The sequence below is a fragment of the Rhea pennata genome, chromosome 3 (genome assembly GCF_028389875.1).
Source record: "Rhea pennata isolate bPtePen1 chromosome 3, bPtePen1.pri, whole genome shotgun sequence".
Classification (NCBI taxonomy): Eukaryota; Metazoa; Chordata; class Aves; order Rheiformes; family Rheidae; genus Rhea; species Rhea pennata.
In genome coordinates, this window is record NC_084665.1 from 21,565,834 (window position 1) to 21,591,932 (window position 26,099).

General features: G+C 40.7%; 1 protein-coding gene across 2 annotated transcripts in view; it reads right to left on the minus strand.

Annotated features, from left to right (window-relative positions):
- Positions 1-24,225, minus strand: part of MACROD2 (mono-ADP ribosylhydrolase 2) — an 879,171-nt gene extending 854,946 nt beyond the window's left edge. For both annotated transcript variants that reach the window (XM_062571756.1, XM_062571754.1), the window contains exons 1-2: positions 24,026-24,225; positions 19,179-19,295 (exon numbers count right to left, since the gene is read on the minus strand). In XM_062571756.1, coding sequence (XP_062427740.1) covers positions 19,179-19,295; positions 24,026-24,071 — 163 coding nt within the window. In that variant the 5' untranslated portion in view covers positions 24,072-24,225. The remainder of the gene's footprint in view (positions 1-19,178; positions 19,296-24,025) is intronic.
- Between the last annotated feature and the right edge of the window lie 1,874 nt (positions 24,226-26,099).

The window sequence follows — 26,099 nt, forward strand, 5'->3', positions numbered from 1 at the left end:
AGCTTCATACTTCTGTCTTAAAAAATCTCCAAGGTACAAACAACAGGTGGCTAGGAACATACAAGGAAATATCACCATATGCTTGTCCTGCTATTATACTCCTCCTGAGGCATCTGTGATTGGTCATCAGAACAGGACACTGAGCTAAACAGTTTACACCTGACCGTTTTCTTATGACATGGCACAGGGACTTCCTTTTTCCTGTAGAGTTAACTTGGACCAATTTTGATACTGAATTCACTCAGCAGTAAACAAAAGACTAGCCTTATGCAGTTTTTATGTTGAGCTGAAGGAACAGAAGTCATTTAATATATAACTGCACCAGTGTGATTCATAATTTAACATAATAAAATGCTATTAAAAAGACAGCATTTGTTTAGAGTCATAACTACCTAAGGTTGTCCTGTCTTTTCCTCTAGTAATTCCTATGCATTTCCATATCAAGTTTTAATTTTGACAGCTTTGCTTTCTACTTAATGGCATGAAAAATGGAAGGAGGGAAGAAACATTTTCCTATCACTACATATACCTACAGAACACCCACATCCAGAAAACTACACGTAGTTCTGACTTTACTTCAGCAAGTAAAAAGCACAGAGAAAGGCCAAAGTAAATTAGGATTCTGCAAACTGGAAAAGAGATCACTGAAGAAGTAATGCAACGGGATGGAGAGAGGGGTAAGCTGGAGAATGTGAACTCAAAGATTGTTGTGTTATGAAAAGCAGCCAACAATTAAGAGGCATTAAAATAAAACTATCAGATGACATATTTAAAAGGGGGGAGGAAAGAGAAATCCCTCCACCTCATGCAGTATGAAACTCTTCCACGGCATTAACAGCAAAGAATCATACAGATTCAGACTGCAACTAGCCAAATTCATACCAAAAGATCCTTTGGAGCATATTAAGCATAAAGATACTATTGCCGGATCAAAATACCCCTATCTACAGGCCGATGGAAGCTAAAACAGAATCACTGAAAAGTATTTCCATCTGCTTTCTCAGCTCCTATACTCTACTTTTGGCATCGTTCATTGGCCGTAACAGAAAGAGGAGGCTGGGTTAGCAGATTTTTGTCTGATCCTGTCTAGCCATACTTACCTTTTTAAGCCAAAGTATACACAGAAAATCAGCACCCCAACCAAGTCAGTAAAAAGTGTCCAACTAACATGATATTAGAAGGTGATTTTGCAAGCAAGGATGTTTCTTCCCAAACGTATCAGGTAGTACCTACTAAATAGCCACAAGCTACTTGTTCTTGTTCTCCTTTCCAGAAATTCCTCAGATTGCAATTCAGATTGTAATGCACAGTATTTGGACTTACTAGGCCTCAAGAGTGCCAATTTTGATTTTTAAAAAGCATTAGCTGTGAATGGGCTTCATTAATTTATATTGAAGAGTTTTGACAAGAAAAGTTTTCCAAGCAAAGTAACAAAGCAAACCCCATCTTTCTGTCGTTTCCTCACCCCCCTAACTTCTGCCACTATCCTCTCTTCACTCACTTGTGGCATTTTCATTGTGAAGTTCGTTCTGGTTTAGTAACCTGAGACTAACTTTTTCTTCTTCTTGAGGACTTCTGAACCAAACCTGCTGTTCCTACACACAGAAGACTGCACACCAGCAAAATTAAATGCAGAGTCTCAATTATTTTGTTCACATTTACTCCTGTCCAGCCCCACAGAGGTTTGTAAATCAGACAAACCCAAGGAAAAGAAAGTTTAGGTTCAGCTCTACAATCCCACCTCTCTCTACTTTCCACTCCTTGCTACTGACTTGAAGTAAAACTAGACAGCTGCACTACAGAGCACTGAGATTAAAGATCACCTTGTAACATTACAGAACAGCACAAGATTCTTAATACCTCAGAATACAGAACATGTGGGGATTTTTTGTTTGACTCTGTGCGAACATATGTTGTAAAATTCAGGTCTGGATGTCTTTTTCCAGAGACAATCTGATCCCAACTTCCCAGAAACAGACAGCCTTTTCTCTGGAATAAACAGCCATTAGTTCAAGATCTTCAGCTAAAAGCATCACCAAACTGATAATCTCCCATACAAGCAGATTTCACAACCATTTAGAGTGTTCATGCTCAGATAAATTCAAATGATTAATTGGTACACATAGAAAACAATTAAGGAGAAAGGCAAATGGACTATTCACCAGCAAACCTTTTAAGTATCTTTCTAAATTCCTTCCACAGCATGATAGAACTGTAATCTTAAGATGATCACAGGCTTAACTGTATTCTATTCAAGCCCATTCATTCAGAAGACAAGAAAAGGAAACAGACACATGCAAAATGATGCCCACGCTCACCACATATGCTAGAAAACTCCATATTCACAAGCAGGTGAGGATCTAATAGAAACCTTAAGGAAACGCCCAACATGGAAGTAATGCATAAAATTAGGTTTTGATTTTTTTTTCAAGTATCTCTCCTGGGTCTCTTTGCCAGTTTTCTGATCTAAATAATTTTCAAACTTTTCTGCCTATTAGTCCTATTCAAATCATCTCCATGTCTTTATGAGGTCATCTGGATTGAACATCAAGAAATAATGTTCTATATGGAAAATTAGCAATATACTGAGAAGTATCAAATACAGAAATTAAACAAAATGAAGACAGCTTTCTGGAGCTTCTTAAAAAAAAAAGTTCACCTTAGCATTAGTAACAAGTTTACTGTAGATTCTATCAGAGTGAAATCAATTATCACATAGTTGGAAGCAGCATCAGTAAGTCACTGATGTTGCTGCCTGAAAGATGGAGTTGTCATACTGTTTCCAAATTCTGTTTTGCTCAGACTATTAAAGATACACAATAGTAGAAACCCACAAACTCTCTAACCACTATCACCCACAGCAATATATTAGGAGTTCAAAAGGTCTTCAATATAAATAGCTGAAGATTTGGATCCTGCATCCACTCTTTTCCTTCAGATCCATCCCAGTCTTCTGTTCTTCAGTCTACCCAACCCAGATTCCTCCAGAGCGTTACTACACTTCTATTCTGGCATGCTATTGGCCTTTTCACAATTTCTTTGGCTTGTGTTTCGTTTGCAACAATCCTAAGACATTTTGTTGAAGGAAAACTACTATTGTGCTTTTCACACTCACACCCCATCTTACTTCAGTGCTTCCCATTTTCCTACTGAACGGGGCTCTATTCTCCCACCTATGCCAGATATGCATAGGTAAGCATACTTTCAAGTAACAGTCAGGTTCCTCAATTGTTTTCCGATCTCAATCTTCTGCAAACCATCCACTCTGAAGCAGCTCAGCCAGGAGAGTGTTAGACTGAAGATCTAAAGGTCCCTGGTTCAAGCCTGGGCTTCAACAAGGTGGGGGTGCTTGTTGCTGCAACCCTGTCTAACATGCTCTAGGTAACCCTGCTTGAGCAGAGGGGTTGGACTAGATGACCTCCAGAGGTCCCTTCCAATGTTACGGATTCTATGATTCTATATGTAAACACTCTTATTTTCATTAACTGCCTAAATAACCAGTTAAGCTACAGTAACATTAACTTTTTGGTTTTCATAAAAAGGTTTTAAAGCCACACTTTTCCTTAGTAGTTTCCTCAGCTGCTCTAAATTTTTACATGACAAGTAGAGAGTACACAATAACAGTTTTGGAGGAATTAACCACCTACTTTTACATTCTTGATTTGTACTGAAAAACACAGCTTAGTGAGGTTCCCGACACACACACAGAGGCAGTCCTAGTCTTCAGCTTCGCTACAACTCTACTCAGCTTGCACCAAAGGAAAAGGACAGATATACCGTTCATGAGTAGCTTATAGGTGTATTTAAAAAAGCACATTAAATTAAGTAAACACAGTCTGTGTCTTGGAAATAACCATACTTCAGAACAAAGAAGGAAAAAAAAAAAAAAAAAAAAAAACTTAACTAACATCTCACTAGAGGGAGCCCCCATAAAGGGCATATACCACATGGTATTCTGGTATACTACACAGACCAATGTAAAAGGACGACACAGATCTAACATCACTGTCCAACCAAATTTGAACTTGGTCATTGCTAAAATATCCAGAATGTTTGCATAGTTTCCATTAAATATTTATTACTTGAAAAAGCTTTAAATGTGCAGTTTCATCTCTAACTAGAAAACATTCCCCTGTCCTCCCCAAAAGAAAACCTTGAATGCAAAAGTAGAGAGGTATTTCAACAGAGCTCCTTTTTAATATCGTATTCTTTAACTGGATTCCTGTATTTTTAGGTACGTATATTTCTTCCTTCATTGCATATAAATATTCAAGATTTAGGTTTAAATTTAAATATGTAATATCATGGTTGACTAATACCTGTGTTGAGTGTGACCTACCTAATCTCTCATCTTGAGTTGAGAAGCAAAGGGTTTTAAAGTGTAGCACACCTAAGTAGGGTTGGATTTTATTTTATTTTTTTGATTTTCAAAAATCCACTTACAGAAATCCCTACAGCAATACCAAGGAGCTTTCACCTAGAGAGAGGCAAAAAATACTGCAGCTGGAAGAGTTTCTGTTAAAAAAAATATATATATATTTTCATTTTTAAACTGCTTGATAATGAACAAACACTCTTCTATTTTTACTATTAATAACTAGTAACTAATTTTTAATTACTATTATTAGTAACTAAATTTAATAACTATTTTTACTACTGTGTGTACTTAAAAACCCAACAGCATAAAGCAATACCTACAGCAAAAAAGTTTTAAGCATTCCATGACCAAAAGTAGATATGAGAATAAACTAAAGGAAGAACAAGTGAAAAGGACGTAATGCAACATGGCTGACAAGCTTGTAGTATCACAATGAAATTATGCTTAACAAATCAGATTTCTCAAGCTTTTTTCCTCTTATTCATAAAAACAGAAGCAACATACTGAAGTGAAGGTGACGAAGCTGAAAATAAGAGACTTGTATGATTTGGAGTTAGCTTTAGAAATCATTAAAGGAAATAAGTTAATCCAAATTTTAAAAAATATGCTTGCTATTTCATCCTTGCTACAAAGGCTATTTGTTGAAACCCGCATCCCCATATCAAAGACTTCTTGAGTAGTATGACTGGAAACAGTGTTGGGCAAAGTGCCTTAGCAAATGACAAGAATCCCAGCACTAACCTCAAATACAAGCCACCCTTCCTACTGCTAGGAGAATTCTCAACAAAAGGGCTGAACTATTACACTGCTCCATTTTTGGGAGGTTGCTGAAAAAAAAGTTGAGCAAGTTTTAGTGTAGTAACGCTGTAAGAAAAAACACACATAACACATCAATACTGTCTTTGAAAGAGTACCACAATTGGAGTCAACCTAATCTTAGATCTCCACATGAAATCAAACTGTCTGTTTAATTCCCTGAATAAGGGGCCATGCCTCTAGCTCTCCCTCCCATCTACCACCACAGGGCTGCAATTGTGTACATACTCATATTAAATCTTGGGGTGAACTCTATGCATTAGCAGTAAGCAAAGACATTAAGACCAAGTTTATCTTCACTTTCACAGTACTGAAACAGAATACTACCTTGTCCAAAAATAGGACAGTAGAACAAGTACCTTACGACCTTTACCAAAAGCTACCTTCACATTAGTACTACAATGTTGATTCATGACTGTATTCTCTTACCTCACAATTAAGTTTGACAGCATGACTCTGTCCATTGCTTTGAACTGGTAATTATATTTAATCTTTGCAAGTCATGAGAAAAACTCTTTGCTACAGTTTGAACAAGAAATGAATTCAAGTGATAGCATAAAGTTTGATTACCTTGATAAGGAAGGTAGCAATATATTTCATATGTTATTGCAAAAAACTGACTATATTCATTGACAGGAAAAGGTGCAGCAACTATTCTATTAGCTATTCTATGCATTCTTCTCTAATTCTTTTTCAAAATGTTTTGTTTTACAAATGAGAAAAGGTTGCAAAAGCTGCACCTGTTGAGCCTGGAGAAGGGAAGAGCGAGAGGGGATCTTACCAATGTCTACAAATACTTTAAGGGAGGGTGTCAAGAGGATGAGGTTGGACTCTTTTCAGTAGTGCCAAGCAACAGGACAAGAGGCAATGAGCAGAAAGTGAAACACAGGAATTTTCTCCTAAATATAAGGGAAAAAATCTGTACAGTGACAGAGCACTGTAAGAGGTTGCCCAGAGAGCTGGTGTAGTCTTGGAGTCTCCTTCTCTGAAGATATTCAAAACCCATCTGGATACAATCTTGTGCAACATGCTCTAGGTGACCCTGCTTGAACAGGGGGGTCAGACTAGATCTCCGGAGGTCTCTTCCAACCTCAACCATTCTGTGATTCTCTGGGCAACTTCTTCAGCTGCCCTCACCATGAAGGCTTTTTTTTCCTTATATTTAAACAGAAATTATTTCAGTTCAGTTGGTGCTCATTACCTCTCATTCTGCCACTGAGTGCCACCAAAAATAGTCATCTTTACTCTCCCTCATCAGATGTTCATACTACTCAAAGATCCTCCTGAAATCTTCACCTTTCCAGGCTGAGCAGTCCCAGCTCACTTAGTCTCTCCTTGCATAGGAGATCTTCCAGTCCCTTAATCATCTTCATGGCCCTTCACTGGACTCACTCTCATGTATATCTTGTACTGGGGAGCCCAGAACTGGACACAGTATTCTAGGTGTTTCTCAGCAGGGCTGGGAAGAGAAGGATCATCTCTCTTGCCTGGCAAAACTCCTCCTGAAGAAGATCAGGTTATTGTTGGTTGCCTTTACCTCGAGTGGACATAGCTGGGTCACAGTCAACTTGTCCACCAGGACTCCCACGTCCTTCTCTGCAAAGCTGCATTGAAACCAGTCAGCCTCCAGCATATAGGGGTGCATGGAGTAATTCCTCCCCAGGGGCAGGACTCTGCACTGTCCCTCATGGAGCTGCATGAGGTTCCTCTGTCCCTTTCTCTAGTCTATCAAGGTCCCTCTGAATGGCAGCACAGCCCTCTGGTGGATCAGTCACTCCTCTCAATTTTGTATTATCAGCAAACTTGCTGAGGAGGCACTCTGTCCCATCGCCCAGGTCAAAAGGTGTCCTGTGAACTCTCCCATTCAAGATTTTTCTTCAAGCTAATATCAAATGAACTATACTTTAACGGAATTCACAACTGCTATAAATACTTCTGGGCTATTTACAGTACTCCTTTAGAGAGGTGTAAGTCAATTGGCCCGTGTTAATATAGTGGCACGGCAGAGACATTGAGTAGCAAAACCACTGTATCATACAAACCAGTAAAAAAAAAAAATAGCCAGTCAGTCCTAACAAACCATACAACACTGAGGCAGTTGTTTCTGTATTACAAAGGTCTTGCATAGTCTCTACAGTATTATGTTCTTACCCTTTCTCAAACAATCCCATACAACTCATTTATCCCTGCAAAATAATATGGGGGTGAAAAAATAACCCTTTAAGTCTGAGGAAGAAGATTGAGAGAGAATACTTTCTGGGTATTTTTCTGAAAGGCTGAAGGCTGGGTCTTTTTCTGAAATTTTTGGCAAAGTCAAGGGAAGAATTGATATGAGATGCAACAGTACAAAAGAAGAAAGTTGGAGAAAGCAGTAATAACAAACAAGGAGAATAAGAAAAGGAATGCATACTCAATCCCTATTTGTGATACAACCTGGTCTACAGGGATACACAATTGTCCATTCATAAATCAAAGTCTTCTCACATCAGTGGCATGTACAGCAACAAAGCAAAGACGCAATGTAAGTAGGCTGGGGCCCTAAGGTATTTGTGTCTATCTGGAGAGTCAGCATCCAGCTGCTATGGTTTGCTTGCCTCTGCCGGCTTGAGATTTCACTATTTAGGGTCCATAGGCATGGTTGCTGTAATAGCTGTGACCCAGAAAAAGCTACTTTGCACATTTAAAGAAATGCACTCAGCCAGTACCTCGTTTTTTTATGTGAGCTTTCAGAGGGACTCAAGGCTTTGTCACTATACATTGGAATAAAAATGACATTAGATAGCATATTTATTAAATTCTGGTCCAAGCTTCGTTATCAGCACCCAAATCTCTCAGGAATATAAAGAGTTTTGATACACAAATCCTCCTCCTGGAATGGCAGCGCAAGCTGGACTGAAGTATGTTAAATAAACCGCTTATCACATGGGGACAAGAACTACACTGTATCATCTCAGATTCACTTTCTACTTTATACTGGGAGAACTTGCAATTAATAACAGAAGTTCAAAAACAGGGAAAAACTATATACTTCTTACACTCTGTTTATTCCCTCAGAGAAATACGTTGATACTTTCTGTAAAGTATCTACCAAGTAGATCACATTCACTCTAAAGTTTCTGGTTCAGTAATACCACTGCATTTATAGTATCATCCTGGTATGTTAAAAACAATCCAGTAGTTTCTGAAGTAATTACAAACCTTCGCTCCAAAGTTACACTACTAATAGTGCAGTTTTCTTCTTTAATGCAACTTCACAAATTGATTGGAAAAAAAGAATGCCTATTTATGTGCAATCAGGTGTTACACCTTGAGCAGTACTTACTTTACTAAGAACTGTAACTCATTTTATAGGTATATGCAGCACATGTAGCATCAAGCAGAATTAAGGTAAATTCATAATATTAAATCATATAAATTCACTAGCTTTTTAAGCAACCATTTTTTACTCTACATTCTCCACTTTTCAAATTCACCACTATCACTTTGGCAACAGCTTCTATAGTTGCTAAATACAGCATTTTGGGGGTTATTCCTCCCCAGATGCATGAGTGGGGAGGATGGAAATAAGAAGTTTCTACCAGCAAACTATCAAACTTCTGCAAAATATCAACAAATATTTCATGGGATTATCATCCAGGGATTATCATCCATGGGATTATCATGCCTCCTTGCATGACACAAATTTGCAATAGCTGACCAAACAAGAGAAGGAACTTCAGTTTTCTAGTTCTAGGGGACAGATAGCTAATCTTTTAATATAAGCACAGAATACAATGTCTTCTGCATTAAGATTTTTGGTTTGAGTGGTGCTTATGCTGCCCCCTCTACCTTTTCTTTAAGATATATACACACCTTATTTGCTACCCTAAAAAATAATAGGACTTTAGTCTCAAAAGCAAGCTACAGAACTAAGTCTTTAATGTTTGAAGAGGACTCATAAATTTTACTGGCTTTCTTTAAGCACTTGAGAAATAGAACACAGTACACACTCCTTGGCAGTTAAGATTTAGCTCTTGTACTTTCTTCTGCCTGTCTACCTGAAAAGAATAATAATAACAAAAAAAAAAATATCTCACAACCCTAGAATATCAAACCATAGATTCTGATTGGATTCAATTATTTTACATATGCTTATAAAACTTTGTCCTGTAAGAACTGCAGTAACAATGTGTGTGGGGGGGGCATCAAAACAATAGAAAAGGCCCATATATTCCACAAACATGCCTCTATGAATAAAATAAGGGGCAGAATAAAGCAAGTAAATAAGTTCAAGCAGAACAGATGTACAAAGTTCTAAACTTTAATATCTGTGTTATGGATGGACCGAGCCTTCTGGACAGGTTCCTCTTGGTAAACTATAGAACAGACTTTTCTAACTCCGTGCGTGATTACTAACTCTTAAGAGATGCTGTTAGTGTAAAGCTGTATGTAGAGAATTACTGACACTTTCAGAAATAAACATATTGCCTATATCAATGCAAGGTTGAAAAGTCTTTTTCAAGATGTGCGTTCTATACTGTCCTATCATAAAAACATCTGGAACCTTTGGTAAAGGCCTTTACGACATGCACTTCTGCAAACCTAAGATGCGCCACATTCCAGCCACAAGCTTCAGGACCTTTCCAGTGCACAAAATTTTTGTTTCTTCCCCTACATTCATATAGGGGACTTATCTTAGTAAAATAGAGCCACACCTAAAATTATAATTGCAACAGTTTAAGCTGTGCAAAATTAAAAGTTACATTTAAATTGAATTACTAAGCCTTCTCTGCACCACAAAAGGACATTTTCTGCACATGTAGCAAATGTGTAGGTGGCACTTTATATTGGACTAATGCATTCTATAGCCAGAGTATTTTGTGACTGCATATCATCTAGATACCACATCACAGAGGAAGCCCCATAAGAATCCACATAAGAAGTACTACAACTTGTTCATGGTATTAGTCAGTTCATCAATCAATTCGACTCTAGTGATCTAAGCAAGAGAAATCAAGCTTATTTAGTATCCAGTCATTGGGTTTTTAAACATATATGATCATGTGTTTAACTGTGCATGAAGTTAAGTAGTTACGCATGAAAATTGGTTAACATCATCCAAAAAGCACAGTGAGCTTAAGCTATGGCAGTGACACTGCTACCTTATCAAGGCAGTTTAATCACCCCCAGAGAAAAACACTAGTGTACTTTCAGACTTGATGCAAACCTCCCAAAGTCAGAGAACAATAGTTGACAGGTTTCGCTGATGTGGTCACTAATCGCTATTAGCATCGGGCAGCAAATCTCAGTTGAAGTGATATAATAATTCAGAAAGGCTCCCTATCTTCTGCAGACGGACCCAAGCTTCTTCTGTCTGTACTTAAAGCTACTTGAAAGTAGTGTAGGCAGTCATCAGGGCACGAGGTCAAGACTAGCAAGTTGTACTTCTGTCATTGCTTATCTGTTGTCTTGGTCTTAAGCTAATCACCCACATGGTTTCTACTCAGCTGGCACACTCCCTCACATTTCTCTGCAAAAGACTGAGGACATATACCACCATTTATCTTAAATCACAAATTATGGCTTTAGCCAAGCTACCACACTGAGCAAAGTCAGATTTACTGGAACGGCCTTTGTAGAGGAATAAACTAACTAATTCTGAGGCTTGATCTTTAAATCTTCTTCCTCAAAAAAATCATCCATCATACACAAAAAGAGAAAAATCCCACACAGGAGAAAAAACCCAGACATACATAAGCATATATTACTGAAAATCAAGAAAGATATATAACCTATCAGTCTCTGCACATCTGTATTAGGCTGTTGTATCACTCAAAATATTATCTTCTTCTTCCTCTTAGTAGTCTTGATAATTAGTCAAGTCAGCCACTGTAGAATTCCTAGCTGGAATTTCAGAAAACCTCTATTTTTTCAGCTGTTTCTGAAGAACAGTACATATTGACTTACACACAGCATCACTGTTGATAAAGCTATACTTCTTTGCAACCTCAGCCAGCCTACCTGCTGACACTGCACTGCATCATCTGGACTTACTGACCTAGGCTGGTACTTCCTTAAGGACCTCTGTACTCAACTTCATTCTGTAATAACATACAGTCATTACAGAAAAGGACTGGTTCTTATATTTCAGGGGACAGCATTGTTTTGGAATTATCAATCTGGTCAAGACTCTAAGTTAAATGACCAGCACTTAAACATTAGGCATATTATTTCTTTCAAAGATAAATATTTAACTCCCCCTTGCATCTCCACCTACTGTTACTCTTTAGAGAATGTTGAAAGCCTGTAGAGTTTCAGTAGGAGTACTAATTTATTTTTGAGAGCAGAGTCCTTTCTTACAGTTAATTCTTGCTGCTCAAGGAGACAGCTGCCATTCAAGACAAAAGGGTTCCCTCAGGGGCATACAGAAGGGCCACAAATGACAACTCATCAACTTCTACACAGCATTAAGTTTGTAAGCATCTTTAACGCATGAAAGAAATCAAGGAATACTAGCTTAAAAAGTCTTTTTAATGGTATCAAAAATAGATTTATTTTCTTAGAGAAAATTAGGTGCAGTAGATTATGTGTTCTTAATTTATGTAAGAGGGGTTTTTTTGTGCTTTATCATAATCACCTCTCACACTTGCTGAAAGCAAGATTCCCTTTTTCTCCAAAGCACTTTAAAGAAAATGGCAATGCAAGTGTCACCTTTTGGTGACACAATTAATTCATCTTATAAAGGTTAAACACATGCTGCTCATCAGGGAGCTACAAGATCAACAGAACACACATTGGTTCTTTTTTGTTTACCATACTGTTTTTTCCATTATGCTAACTCACTGTTTGAATTGTATACACATTTATGTTAGCAATACCACTAGGTAAATGGTAATCCTTGCCTGTACTACCAAGCCCACCCAAAAAAAAAAAAAAAAAAAAAAAAAAATCCACAGACATTACTATTACTTCTCAGGTTATTTATTCTCAAGTGAATTTGCATCCAAAGACATCTTCATGTCTTTGTGCATCTCAAGCTATCTTTGGAAAGAACGTCTAAAGTGTATGTTTAGAAAGATATAAGGTGTGCAGAGTCTCAAGATGATACTGTCAGTTCTGCATTGGTCTCCTATCCTGCATCCATTGGGGCAGATCCCTGACCTGCAGCAGACAGCAAAGTGCCTGGAACAAGCAAAGCACACAGTACTCTAGTTATTTCCTATTGCTCTGGTAGCTTTTGAGTTCAACTGCAACCAAGTGTAAGTCACCTTAGCCTTAAGCCACTGTACATTATGCCATGGGCAAAGTCCTGGATGACTTCAGAACACAGCAATAAGCTGCACACATGGTCCATGCCTGCCACACAATGGCTGCTACCATTCCAATTCCTTTACTGCATTCTTAACATACGCACAACAAAGACAGACAACAAAAATCAAAGATAGACAACAAAAATGAGCACTCAGGCTTACAGCCACATCCATAAAAGAAAAGTCATTTCATATAAATATCTGAAATACATTATTATCATGATCTTCATACAATTCATAGAGACTATGTAGAAAGGACTTCAATCTTTTAGTGTGATTCCTCTACCATCAGGTATAATACATAGCAATTAACAAGCAGTATTTCCCACATGTATTTAAGTGACATAGCTACCTGACCTAAACATACTAGAGAAAAGAGAATTCAAGACAATTTATGATAAAATGTTTAGTTAGAATAACAAAATGGTAAGTCAACGTACAAAAAACAAAGCCAAAAACAAATACAGCACTGAGCTGAAGTGAAGTTGGAATTCACAGTCAAAGTCATAGGTAGTAACAGGTGATCCTGAACTGTGGAACTGTGCAAGTTGCATCAATTTCATATGAGAACTCAACTGAAGAACTCCTGAATTACTAAGGTAACCCAAGAATTTCAGTAGTTGAACCACAATTCTGTTTCAACTGAAAGACAGCAAGCAAGTATCACACTGAGCTAAGATGTCTCAATTTACTTTTATCCTTGTCACTCATGTACAACTCTGTTCTAAAGGTCACTTGTCCAAGTCACTAGAAGAAGGAAAGAAGATATATGCAAGGTGATGGTCAGAAGTGATCTTTAAGTATACTGTATCTACATAGTTATTACAGTTACAAGGAGAACTCACACTGATGTTCAGGCAGCTTTTGAAAAAAATCATAATGCTCTATTGGAATTTTTTTTTCCTAACGACTTATTGAAGATAATCAGTAGTTTGAATGAGATGCGATTTCTCACTTTCAGGTTACTGGTTGTATTGTGTAGCCACTGTACACTGGGACTTACTAATGTCATTACTCTCTGCTAGCTGTTTGATGACTTATTTACAATAATCATCAACTTGATCCCCAATTATCACAGAACAAATATTCGTATCAGAAACTGTCACAGGAAGCAGCTCTGAAACAGCCAGTATCACCTATATTTAGCTCATCGTCAAGAAACATCAGTCAGTGGAGCTCAGTATTACTATATAATTTCTTTAAACAGTAAGTATCTTGAGGTGCTTATCTAGACGCTTTGTCTCTATAATCTTGGGTCAGTTCACTTGGACTATTTAGAAAGCTACTGATTCAAAGTGCCAGGATACTTTTAATAAATCCAAACCTTACCATTATACATTCAAATTAATCCACTTTAACACTGAAATTTTAATACCACGTGAATCATATCATTTTCTAAAAATACAGCATATTAAGAAAATCCAGAGACAGTCAAGACATCTAAACATGTTTCAAGACCTTGTTTCACCTACAGACCTCAACATCTTTTCACAAAACAAACCCCACAAACCCGCACATCTCTCAGGAGTTATTATTGCCTTCCTTTGAATCATCTTATCAAAAGCAGTTCTTATCATTAGCAAACCTCTTTATCACCCAAAATCATCATTTTTCTTGGCATTGCTTCTACACAAACGAATGTTCCAGGCTAGCATACTGCAGGATTGTCAGATATTCAGAGTTGAACTATGTAATTCATCTCATTTTTTGAAGCATTTTTTTTTACCATGATGCACAAACTCAGTAACAACAATTCCCAAATTCTTAGTTTTCTAAGCACACAATTTCTCATTTCGCTAAAAAGTCTGATTAAAACAGGAAAGCTTCTGTGTTTACAGAGCTACCTCAAGAACAGGAAGTTATTTCCCTTCCTATCATTCCCTTCATGAGGCAAAGAAGGGCAACTTGTCAATAATAGCAGTGGAAGAAAAACAGATATTATGATACTTCATCTTTGAGGGCCACTTGTCTAACTTTGCAAAACTGTAAACCAACAGCTAGAAACATTGAAAATGCAGTCCTTATGGAAACACACATGCCAGTGCAGCCTTGCCTCCTTCCCTCAATCCAGAGCAGTACATTATCAGGCTTATTTCCCTGATTTGCTCCCCTTCTTCCTCCAGTCAAAAAGCATCAAAAATATTGGCCAATTTCCATCTTGAAATATATAACAAATTAATTTATTGTGACTAATCAAGACTCACCTCCATATAAAGAGACCTATAAAAATTGTTGATTTTTGTCTTCATCATAGAAGAGTTAAACCAGGACAAAACTATAAACAGTTACTTTCAAGTTCCAACCATTTTCAGACAGTTTTGCTAGGGGTGCGAGAGGAGTGCTATGCATCCCTCAATTATAGAGGTTTCCAGCCTTATCAAAGCTAACTTAAGACCAGTGTACACCAGGCTTTACTGGTAGTCTTCACAGTTTAATTCTGAATGCTATTTCATGCAAAAGGGAAATGCTGTCCTCCTCAAACTAAGGTATGTTCTCCAAACTTTACTCAAAAGAACACGTAGGGAGACTCTAGCAGTCAGCTTGGTTCTTTCCCAACATGAAAATTTTGGACTATTTCAGTTTCAACAGTTCCACCCATAAACTTATAATATTCATCTGTTTAACCTCCAGATATTAAAGAGGTGTGTCTAACTGGAATCTCGTAACACACTCCACATTACTAAGCCATTACACACTAACCCATTCATATTTAAAAACTGATACCATAAAACTTCTGGAGTGCTCATCCAGAGATTTTTCTGACTTTTAGTCCGGAGAAAAAAAATCAGTCCCAAAATTTATACAGTGTACAGTACTGAACACCTTTCATTACCAGTTAGTTTATCTATTGGTACTGGGTGCTCTCCTCTTTTCATACAACCTCTTACTTCTAGCCAGTGATTGATCACACCTATTTCAGTTTATTTGTTCTAGGTTCCTTCCTTCAATTCACCTCATCATCTTTTCTCAATATTTTGCTAATCTGTCATTTATTCACAGTATATAGTGTTAGCAGTAAATAGTAGAGAACTTTTTCCTATTCCTGATCAGTTGCTTTCTTGGCTTCTCAAGTGCACTGATTTCCCACCACCCTCCCCCTTGCTCTTCAGATCTCCTTAGTTCGTCACTGCAAGAAATAGCAGAACTTGGGCATGGCATTTTCAAGCCACCAAAGACTTGATCACAGGGACTTTGTGTGTCCTCTCCACAGTCTTCTTTACATTGTACTGGTTTCGATCCATACATTCCAGTATATGAAGCAGAAGTTTTCATCAGCAAGCAGACCTAAACTCTAATTTTTAAATATTTCAGTACAGAAGAACAGCTCTCAAGTATTCTTGATACCTTCAGAATGAAATCAACATTTAAGAGAAATAAAGTTTGACACAGATACAGTCACATTAACAAACTTCTTTCAATTGCAATGATCTGTTGAAATGTTCAAGTTCTTAAGCAGCCTAATCTTCTATATGTTCACTGCTCTACATGGCTTATTTTGAACAAATACATAAAAGAAAACAAAGTTACTACTTTTTCCTCCTGAATACACAGTATAACAAAGCTTTAAGTAGCAGAGAAGGGGGAAAAAAAGACAAAGAAAAAAGTGTTTCAGCTCAGCTACTGTTTTCCAGTATTTTTTGCAGTGTGCCAGGTACTAACAGAAAGAATGCAAGAGAATGTATGATAAATTAAATCTACCATTGGCACGATTCTATACCTACATATTAGACTGATATTTTGCTTAAGAGAAGTATAACAACAACCACAATGCAAATCCACATCTTGTCACATTCAACATCCAAACTAGAATCAAATCTGTGAAATTCACCAGTTATACAGAATTCTAGAGTACTCAGAAAGAAAAACATAGTTTAGGATAGGAAGGATAGATTAACAGATGGACTCAATATTCCCACAGAAAGAGGTCCTAAATGAACTTGGAAAAGTCTTTTGATGTACCAACTTGATGCAACCTTTGTTTCCTAGGTGGACAAACTTCTTGATGTATAGGAGAAAAAAAAAAACTACTGTAAAAGCTTACAGCTACTATTGTAATACAGCTAGCTCAGCTCTTTTGATACACATTTGCACTTCAAGAATCAATCAAGCTGCTTTTAGGAATAGATGACAGCATTACATGCTGATGAAACCAGTATTGGCAAGTCTGTTAGCTCCTCCATACTGCACTGAAGGAAACTTATCACAGAATCATACAATCAGTAAGGTTGGAAGGGACCTCTGGTGATCATCTAGTCCAACCTCCCTGCTCAAGCAGGGCCACCTAGAACACGAGGCACAGGGTTGCATCCAAGCGTGCCTTGAAGATCTCCAGAGAAGGAGACTCCACAACCTCCCTGGGCAACCAGCTCCAGTGCTCCGTCACTCTCACAGTGAAGAAATTCTCCATCACAATCAGGCGGAACTTCCTGTGGTTCAGTTTCTGACTATTACCCCTTGTCCTGTCACATGGCACCACTGAAAAGAGTTTGTCCCTGTCCCCTTGACACCCTCCCTTCAGGTACTAATACACATTGATAAGATCCCCTCTCGCTCTTCCCCTCCTCAGGCTAAACAGGTCCAGCTCTCACAGCCATTCCTCATAGGGCAGATGCTCCAGCCCTCTGGTCATCTTCGTAGCCCTACGCTGGACTCTCTCCACTAGCTCCATGTCTCTCTTGTACTGGGGAGCCCACAACTGGACACAGTACTCGAGATGAGGTCTCCCTAGGGCTGAGCAGAGGGGCAGGATCACCTCCCTCCACCTGCTGGCAACACTCTTCCTAATGCACCCCAGGATACCTTTGCCCTTCTTGGCCACAAGGGCACATTGCTGGCTCATGGTCAATCTGTCATCCACCAGCACTCCCAGGGCCTTCTCTGCAGAGCTGCTCTCCAGAAGGTCAGCCCCCAGCTTGTACTGGTGCCTCGGGTTATTCCTCCCTAGGTGCAGGACTCTGCACTTGCCCTTGTTGAACCTCAGGAGGTTCCTCCCTGACCAGCTCTCCAGCCTGGCCAGGTCTCTCTGAATGGCAGCACAGCCCTCAGGTGTGTCAGCCACTCCTCCCAGCTTGGTGTCATCAGCAAACTTGCTGAGGTGGCACTCTGTCCCCCCATCCAGGTCACTGATGAAGAAGTTGAACAGGATGGGACCCAGTCCTGAGCCCTGGGGGACGCCACTAGCCACAGGCCTCCAGCTAGACTCCACGCCACTGATGACAACACTCTCTGAGCTCTGCCTTTCAGCCAGTTCTCAATCCACCTCGCTGTCCACTCGTCTAACCCACACTTCCTGAGCTTACCTAGGAGGATGATACGGGAGACAGTGTCCAAAGCCTTGCTGAAGTCAAGGTCCGCAATGCCCACTGCTTTCCCCTCATCTACCCAGCCAGTCATTCCATCATAGAAGGCTATCAGATTGGTTAAGCAGGATTTCCTCTTGGTGAATCCATGCTAGCTACTCCTGATCACCTTCTTCTCCTCCATATGCCTGGAGATGACATCCAGAAGGAGCTGTTCCATCCCCTTTCCAGGGATGGAGGTGAGGCTGACCAGCCTATAGTTGCCTGGATCCTCCTTCTTGCCCTTCTTGAAGGCTGGAGTGACACTGGCTTTCTTCCAGTCCTCAGGCACCTCTCCAGTTCTCCAGGACCTTTCAAAGATGATGGAGAGCGGCCTGGTAACAACATCCACCAGCTCCCTCAACTTATTACAGCCTTCTCATTTTATCAAAAACTGTTAATTAGTTCCAGGCTACATATCACTGTAGAATATTACCAGAAAGACCATATTCTCTTGCAGTCACAAGATTACTCTACACATCTGTTCATATTGGTCAGCATTCACCCCTAATGATAACGAAAGTGTTGAAAAACTGGTGCTGTATCTGCAGGAGGAAGACTGCCAGCAGAGAACACTTCAGTCCTCGTAGTAACATTCCAAGAACAAGCTTTGGCCAAGTAGGATAACTAGATATAGAAAGAAAAAGCAGGAGGAGACCACATCAGAGTCCCTCTTCTTGCACGCATATGTGGAGAAAGAAGAATAAGGTAGTTCTTTTACCATTATGTTCATATCTGCTTAAACTGCTTAATATCTCCTTTTTTTTTTTGGAGGGGGGGGAGATGCAAGTCAGATTCACGCTTAATTTGGACAAGTCCACTTGTCATGGAAACCCTGATGATAATGCTGCACACACTAAGAAGTTTTCCAGGTCACGTTGATGCTCACCCTCAAAAAAGAAATAGGACCACAAGAAAGAAATGCTATTTTCAACAGAACCTTCAAGTCCAATCTTTTCTTGTTCCAGAATTTTCATAAAGCACCACAGTTTGCACACTTTGTTTTTCAGCCACCAACAAGAACACTATTTCACTCAGATTTCCCATAATATCGTGCTAGTTTAGTTTTAATAACAACGTTCATTAGGGATGGCTGGCAGTCATAGTATCTGCAAATAGAACTGATGTAGAGAATAGCTATTTTACAAACTTAAAGGCTGTTTGGTGATATGTGCAGTATTAGAGGACACTAGAAATGCTTCAAGAAATTTAGGGGTTTTTCCCTGAAGCAGTTCTGTCCCCACATAAGGTAGACTTCACTAACAGTAGGAATTCAAGTCTTAGTTCTCTTAAATGTAACTTCAAGCTAAGAAAACAGCATGGTTTTCATTTAAAAAGATCCCTCACTTTACTTACCATCACTTTCATTCTTGCTTTTTATGTCTTCCATCCATGTTGGAATATCTTTCAGTGGAACATAATCCCTTAAATACTCTTTGCGTCTCTCCTCCAAGGTCATCTTCAGCAAACGCTCTGTTTAAGGAAGAAAGAAAAGGGGGAAAAAAAGTGTTTTGCCAGCTTTCTTATTTTCTTGCACATTGGCCACAACGCGACCAAATCAGTGTCCTTGATGCAAACAGTTTCTGTTTGAGGGAAACAAGCACGGGTGATTCAAATAGCTACAAATAACAGCTGAACACACAGCATATCTGAAAAACAGCATACACCTATTTCTGGACATCCCAGTTCAGCAAAAATAAATGCCTCTTCACTGCTCTCTCAGCTGACCAAATTTCCTCCCTCCACCACTACTGCACTACTTCTTCCTGTCACTTTAATTCACAGATCAGGCAACTAACAGCAGGTTCACTAAATATGAAACTTGTTATATAAATTTTCAGGTACTAAAATATATTCCTTAGATTCTGTGTTCATAAACCAAAAATATTTGTAAAAACCCTGAGAGTATCACAACTGCTACATATTTTACTAAGTCAGATTTACAAATGCCAGCAGTTAGAAATAGGGAGAATGGCACAGAATTAACAAAGCATGTGCTAATATATTACAAAAAAAACTAGCCTAAGCAAATCTTGCATGATTTTCTAGACTCTTGGGGAGGGGAAAAAAAAAAAAAAAAAAAAAAAAAAAAAGGTTTTAGGTTGGTTATTTGTTGTTCTTCAAGTTATTTAAGTTTCAACAGAAGAAATCTGCTGTCATTTGCTTTAGACACATTCAACAGCATTTGACCCCATTTTGGGCCAACCACCAATAGCTTTAGAAAACATTAAAACACATGTTACCCAAGAGTAAGCAATACAAGTATGCAAGTTTGAGTGACATACTGTGGTTGATGAGAATCCCCAGGTGTTAGATAAGCCTACTTCCATGCACTGGACAAACGTTACAAAAATCACAGTGATCCAACATTAGCAGCAGCGGGCTGCTAAACGCTGTTCACTGGTTTACAAGCCTGTTTACTTCCCCATCTCACTAACCAAGACAGATATGCTCAGAAGAAAGCAATCTGTATTTTTTAAATGCTTAGTATTAGCTCTGCACAAGATGTGTCTTTCCATAAGGAAGAAGGAAGGAAAGTAAAATAGTAGAGCGTATTTCATGAACCTATCAAGCTTCTGTACACGTTCTGGCAGTGGCACTGCAGCTGAACCATAGTAACAATTTCTCTTTATAACCATCAGTATTTGATAATTCAAGTATTTTCAGAAGTGTGGGAGGAAGAAAAGTAGATCAATATATTTGACTTATGAGATCCAGAACCACATGGACACAAAGCAAACTGTATTTTCATACCAAGTTGAAGGAATATTGAATGAGTGAAATTTGGAATTGGTTCAGAATATGCCTTTGGTTATTTGACTATACGATTACTCTCTGCACCACTAGAAAGTTAGTTTTCAAAAAAAAAAAAAACTTTTTTTTTTTTGGGGGGGAGAGCTTTGATCTAAGTGGCAGACTTGCATGACAAAATAGAAACATTTTTATATTTTTGATTTCTACTTCAGTTGACAAAAAAATCTTTATCATTATTCAGGCTTGATATCTTAATTGAATATTTACAAAAAAACTGCTACTGTTACTACAATTGCCATTATGCACAGTGGATATGCACTTAGCTCTACTGCCTAATCTTCACACATGCAAAACACAAGATATTTTACAAGCACATTACAAGTATTACAGTAAGGAAAACCTGAAGATATTAGATACACTATGTGTGCACATGCACAGACACATATGCATCACCTTTAAAGGACTAACCAGCACAGAATGTTTTTACTACGCCCTCTGGAAGAAGGTACAAAGTCAACGACCAAAGTCAAAAAAAAAAAAAAAAAAAAAAAAAAAAAAAAAAAAAAAAAAAAAAAAAAGTCATTCTCTAAAGAAGAGAGGTTTTAAACTTGACTCTGACAAGTCAGCAGTGAGACTTCAAAAAGTTTTAGTTGCACACAAATCTCCTAGAAGATGCTTCCAATAACTGAAGTTTCTTGCATGTAGTTTAATAAAGTGTGTTTTCAAAGTTTACAGACAGACTAATCTTGCAGCGTAAGATTCCAATACCAGCCCTAGTTCTGTCCTTATTCCATTTCAATTGATCTCCAACAAAATCCTTCCTGGGAGAATAAGGACCATTTCTTAATTTTCTCAAAAGTAATTAAGGAAATCAAGCTTATTATCAGTTGCTTTGAACTCAATATGTAGCAAGTTGCATCTCTTTTCTTCTTCTCGTTTAAGAATTTTTTTAAAAACAATACAAAAGATTAAAAATAATTTCAGAGCTTCATGGGAAGAACAGAACTTGGAGATGCTATTAGTTTTACATAGGGCTGAGAACAAACGAGGATAGTACAGACAGACCCAACCTAATATTAGTTTTCAAAAAGAATCTGGGAAAAGGGAAGGAAACTGAGCCTCTAAAGTTTTGAAAGTAGTAAAGAAAATACTTGATAATAATGGTCACAGAGGGCTACAAGTTGAAGAGTAATGCAAATGACAATGCAGAAGTTTTTCTTCACTTGAAAGATCCAGGGCCAACTTCAGCAACATAATGCTAGAAAGCAGTTACTGGAGTAGAAGACTAGCAAACACTGTTCATACCTGTTTGCTTGGTGAGCATCAAGTTCTGGCTAGGTAGCACTCAGAAACATTTTTACTGGACAGAAAAATCTCACCATTGGTTTTAAGCTGCATTTCGCGTTCACTACTGTGACCTTACCTCAGAGGTGATGGCTTTCACTGTACTGATGGACACCATCATCATCACAGTAGACTAAGAAAATGACAACATACACCTGCATCTCACTTATTCCACCCTGCAGTCCAGCTGCTTAACTTGACCCCCTCCTTAAGTTAACCTGCCAGTCCACATATAAATTCGCACTTGTCCCAGCCTGGGAAGAAGCTCCCCGTAACAATCGTGGCAACAGAACTAGCAGGGGCAGTGTGAAGCAATGGAAACACTCACCAGACCCTACCATAATCTCTTCCTCACTTGCCCCCAGTAAAAAAGGCAGTATTTTAGAAAATAACATGCAGCATTAAAGATGCCCATAAGTTAGTAACAGCTGATTACATATAAAAACATGTGTTAAGGAGAGTTAACTATATCTTTTCTGTTGCTGCAAACACAAACTTAGCTATGTGGTAGAAGCTGATTGTCTCACCTGAACTGTAAAAACATTCTTTGAAAGACAGTTCTGAAAGAAAACAATAGGAGACGTAACTCACTTCCAGACTGGTGTTTGACAGAAGCTAACCTCTTTACTAATTATTTGTTCTTCTTCTGTATTTTTCTTCAGAGCTGCATATTTCATTTCTGCCACAAAGAGGATAAGCTCCATCTCTTGAGTAGATCTTTTGTCTTTTGACTTCAAGTACCCCATCACAGAAACGATAGAAGGAAGAAAAAAAATACACCAGCAGATCACACTAAGTTTTGTTCTTCATCCTTATGTATTTTTGAATTATTTGTAGGAGTTTTAGGCTAAGTCAACACTAGCTTTTCAGGAAAGATTTCTACTAGCCAATGCCAGTAATATACTTTTGATGGGTGAATTACTGTGTTAGTAACTGCATTGCTTTCCAGGTGGTCAATACAAAAAATCAAAATGGCAAGGTGAGCATACAATGCTTGTGCCATGCTGTCTGTGAAGATGACAACTTTCATGTTCGGTCTCAGGTTTTAAAAACAAGATAACCTTGGCAGGGAAGAAGGAGAAGGGAGAAGTTCTTTATTAAAAACTAAGACTTCTGGAGAGTGAGGGCAGTAAGCTTACCAGAGCCTAAACATTTCCTGCTGATAGCATCAACACTGATTTATGAACTCATAGAGCACAGCACTGGTAATACAAGTGAGCCATTTTCCCCCATAAACAGCAGAAGCCATACATATTAAAAAAATAAAGGTATATTCTGATTATGTGTGCACCTTCCAGTAAATCCAACTTCTTTCCTATCTGAAATACAAGTTTTTCCACGTGGTAGCTTTACGTGGTAGCTTTACAGCAGAATTTCATCACAAATTGAGTGTTCTTTTTTTACCCACGTTGGAAGTTTTTTCCCCTTCATTTTAATACTGACAGCTTTCAGAAAAGAGGGAAGAAAAAAAAAAAGAAGTCTCACAATAGCGGAGTTTGCGAAGGGAGTTTAGGGAACGCACACCGTCCCCCCTCGGGCCCACGGCGCCCCTCTTCCACAGCGGCCGCCCCGCACCTGCCCGCCGCCCCACCCTTCCCAACGGCCGCGTGCGCGGGCGGGCGAGCAGCCGTTACGCCCGTTACCACGCGCTCGCGCAACACGGCGCCGCCCCGGCCAGCAGCGCGAGCCAGCGGCAGGGGCAGCGCATCGCCCCGCCGGGGCCGGCGGGGAATGGACCCCCGCCGAGAGACACGCTCCAAGTTGTCCCCGCTACGAGGGAACGGGGAAAAGCGCAACGGGAGAGGAGAGCAGGGGGCAAAACACATACTGGAGCGGGGTGGGGGGGCAGCGCACGGGAGGCAGGAGCCGGCAGGAGGGCCCGGGCGCCGCCGCACCGACAGGGCACAGGCGGGCACCGAGGGGCCCAGGAGAGGCACAAGCGTCCGCGGCAGCCCCCCGCCGCAGTGGGGAAGGGACTCGCTGCCAGCCCGGGAAGGGAGGGGATAAGGCGCCGGCCTGTCCCGCTGGGAGACCAGCCTGCGGGGGGCGCGGGGCAGCGGGAGGACTTTGCCCCGGCGGCGCGGCGCGGGAGGAGGCAGCAGTACCTTTCTCCTCCCGCCAGAGCTTTTTCCGCTTGTTGCCGGGGTACATGGTGCTGTGGCTGGCGGCGGCTTTGAGCTGCAGGTTCCCCAGGCTCACAGGAGATGGGGCGGGGAGACGCCGCGTCGCCCGCGACCGCCGCTGCCGTGCGCTGCTCGCCGCTGCCCGGCTCCGCGCCCGCCCGCACGGCTACGCACGGCGCCTGTCAGCCGGGTCACGCCTCGCTCTAACCCGACACCCCCGCAGCGCCCGCCCCCCTCCCCGCCGCCCGTTGGCTCTGGCAGCCGCCGCTCAGGAGCCCCCTCCTCCGCCGGCCGCCACCGGGCCCGGGCCGGCTAACGCGGCGGCCGGGAGGGGCCTTAAAGCGGCAGGCTGGGCTAGAGGAAAGCGTAGAGGAGCAACTCGCCCCCTGCCGCGGCACGGCAGCCACAGGCCGCCCCGGGGTAGGGAGCTCCTGCGTGCGGCGCCTCGCCCCCGGGCGGGGGACACGGGGCTCTGCACCCGGGCTGCACTGCGGGGCGTGCTTGGTGCGACGCTAGCTCGCCGCGCGCGGTGGCAGCGGGCAGGCACCTGCCTCGCTGCGCGAAGGAGAGGCCCGCGACGCGGGACAGCGCTGCCCCTCCGCGCCCGGGGCTGGGCCTCGTCCGGCCGAGCCGCCCGGCCCGCTGCGCCGCGCCAGCGGCGGGGCGGGGCAACACTCGTTCTGCTTCCGGGTTGCGGGCGGTGCCGAAGCGCGCCGCCGGTTGGCCGGGAGGGGGCGGGAGGGAGAGGTTGCTAGGCGACGGCGTGGGGGCCAGGCATGGCGACGGCGGGGTCTGGCGGGCCCGGGGCGCGCGCGGGCCGCACTACCGTTGAACGGCGCAGGCAGCCTGCGCGCGGTGACGGGCAGCGCGCGCCGCTCCCGCCTCCCAGCACGCCTCCCCCGCCCTCCCCGCCGCGCCGCTGCACGGCAGAAGCGGCCGCTGTCCGCTGGAGCGGGGTTGCGCTGAGCAGGCAGGGCCGTGGGAGGGTTTGCTAGGTAGGGTGAAGGAGGGAGATACCGCTTCAGCGGTAACAGGGCAGCGTCCCAGCGCTTAGATCCAGCTTGGCGGCTCTAGAACAATGTAACGATCTAGGGCTTGCAATGACCCGCGTCTAGATGTTTTCAATTTAAAGCTCATCTTGGACTGAAAACTTGAAGAAATAAGTCAATAACCTAAATACTGCGGTAGGGCTAGTGCAGTTAGTAGGCTAGGACACATTAAAGTGCTTGAACAGAAATCAGCTGAAGGAAAGTGCACTCACTTTGTAGCACCTAGATGTTTTCTGTCAGGTTATGTCAGGAAGGAGCTAATTCATCTTTGGTGAAATAAACCTACTTTCACAGTGTGAGTGCCTGCTTAACACAGAAAACTATCTTCTGACAACTGAGGAAGCAAACAAAATACAGGAAAATGCCTTTACCGCCTGTGCACTTTCTGTTAGATCCTAAAATGGTTAATTTAAATGTGTTGTATAAAAGGAAAGGTTACTTTTAGCAGTGTACGTTATCCTCTATCTACACTGTTTACTTAAACTTACTCATTTCAGCCAGGGGATCTGCTCTGGTAGCCCAAGTAAAGTTTTGTGATTCTGATATTGAAAACCTGAGAGAAGGCAACAGGTAAACAGACATGAAAGAGCTCGGTTCAAATTGTACTTGCTTGTTGGATGATAGAGCAGATATTTGAACCCATATTCTAGACCACTGCCATATTTACTGACTTTTTAAGTATTCTCTAGCCTTGTGGGATCTATTTCATGTTTTATAAATTGATGTTTATTGGACCAGAAAGTAAGAGAGAGAAAAAAAAACTTAATTCTCTTCCCATAAAGGACATCTGAATGCATCCTTCAATTTCATATATAAAAGCAGCTAAAGTAGCCATAACTTGGGGAAAAAAAAAAAAAACTTAAAAGTGTACTTTATAAAAGGAAAACATTGCGAAGCCTGATATTTATACCAGGACCAAAATGGAAAAAGAGATAAAACAGAGACTAAAATAATAAAAATAAGCTAAAAATAAGAACACTCAATTTCCAGCTACAACAAGAAAATAA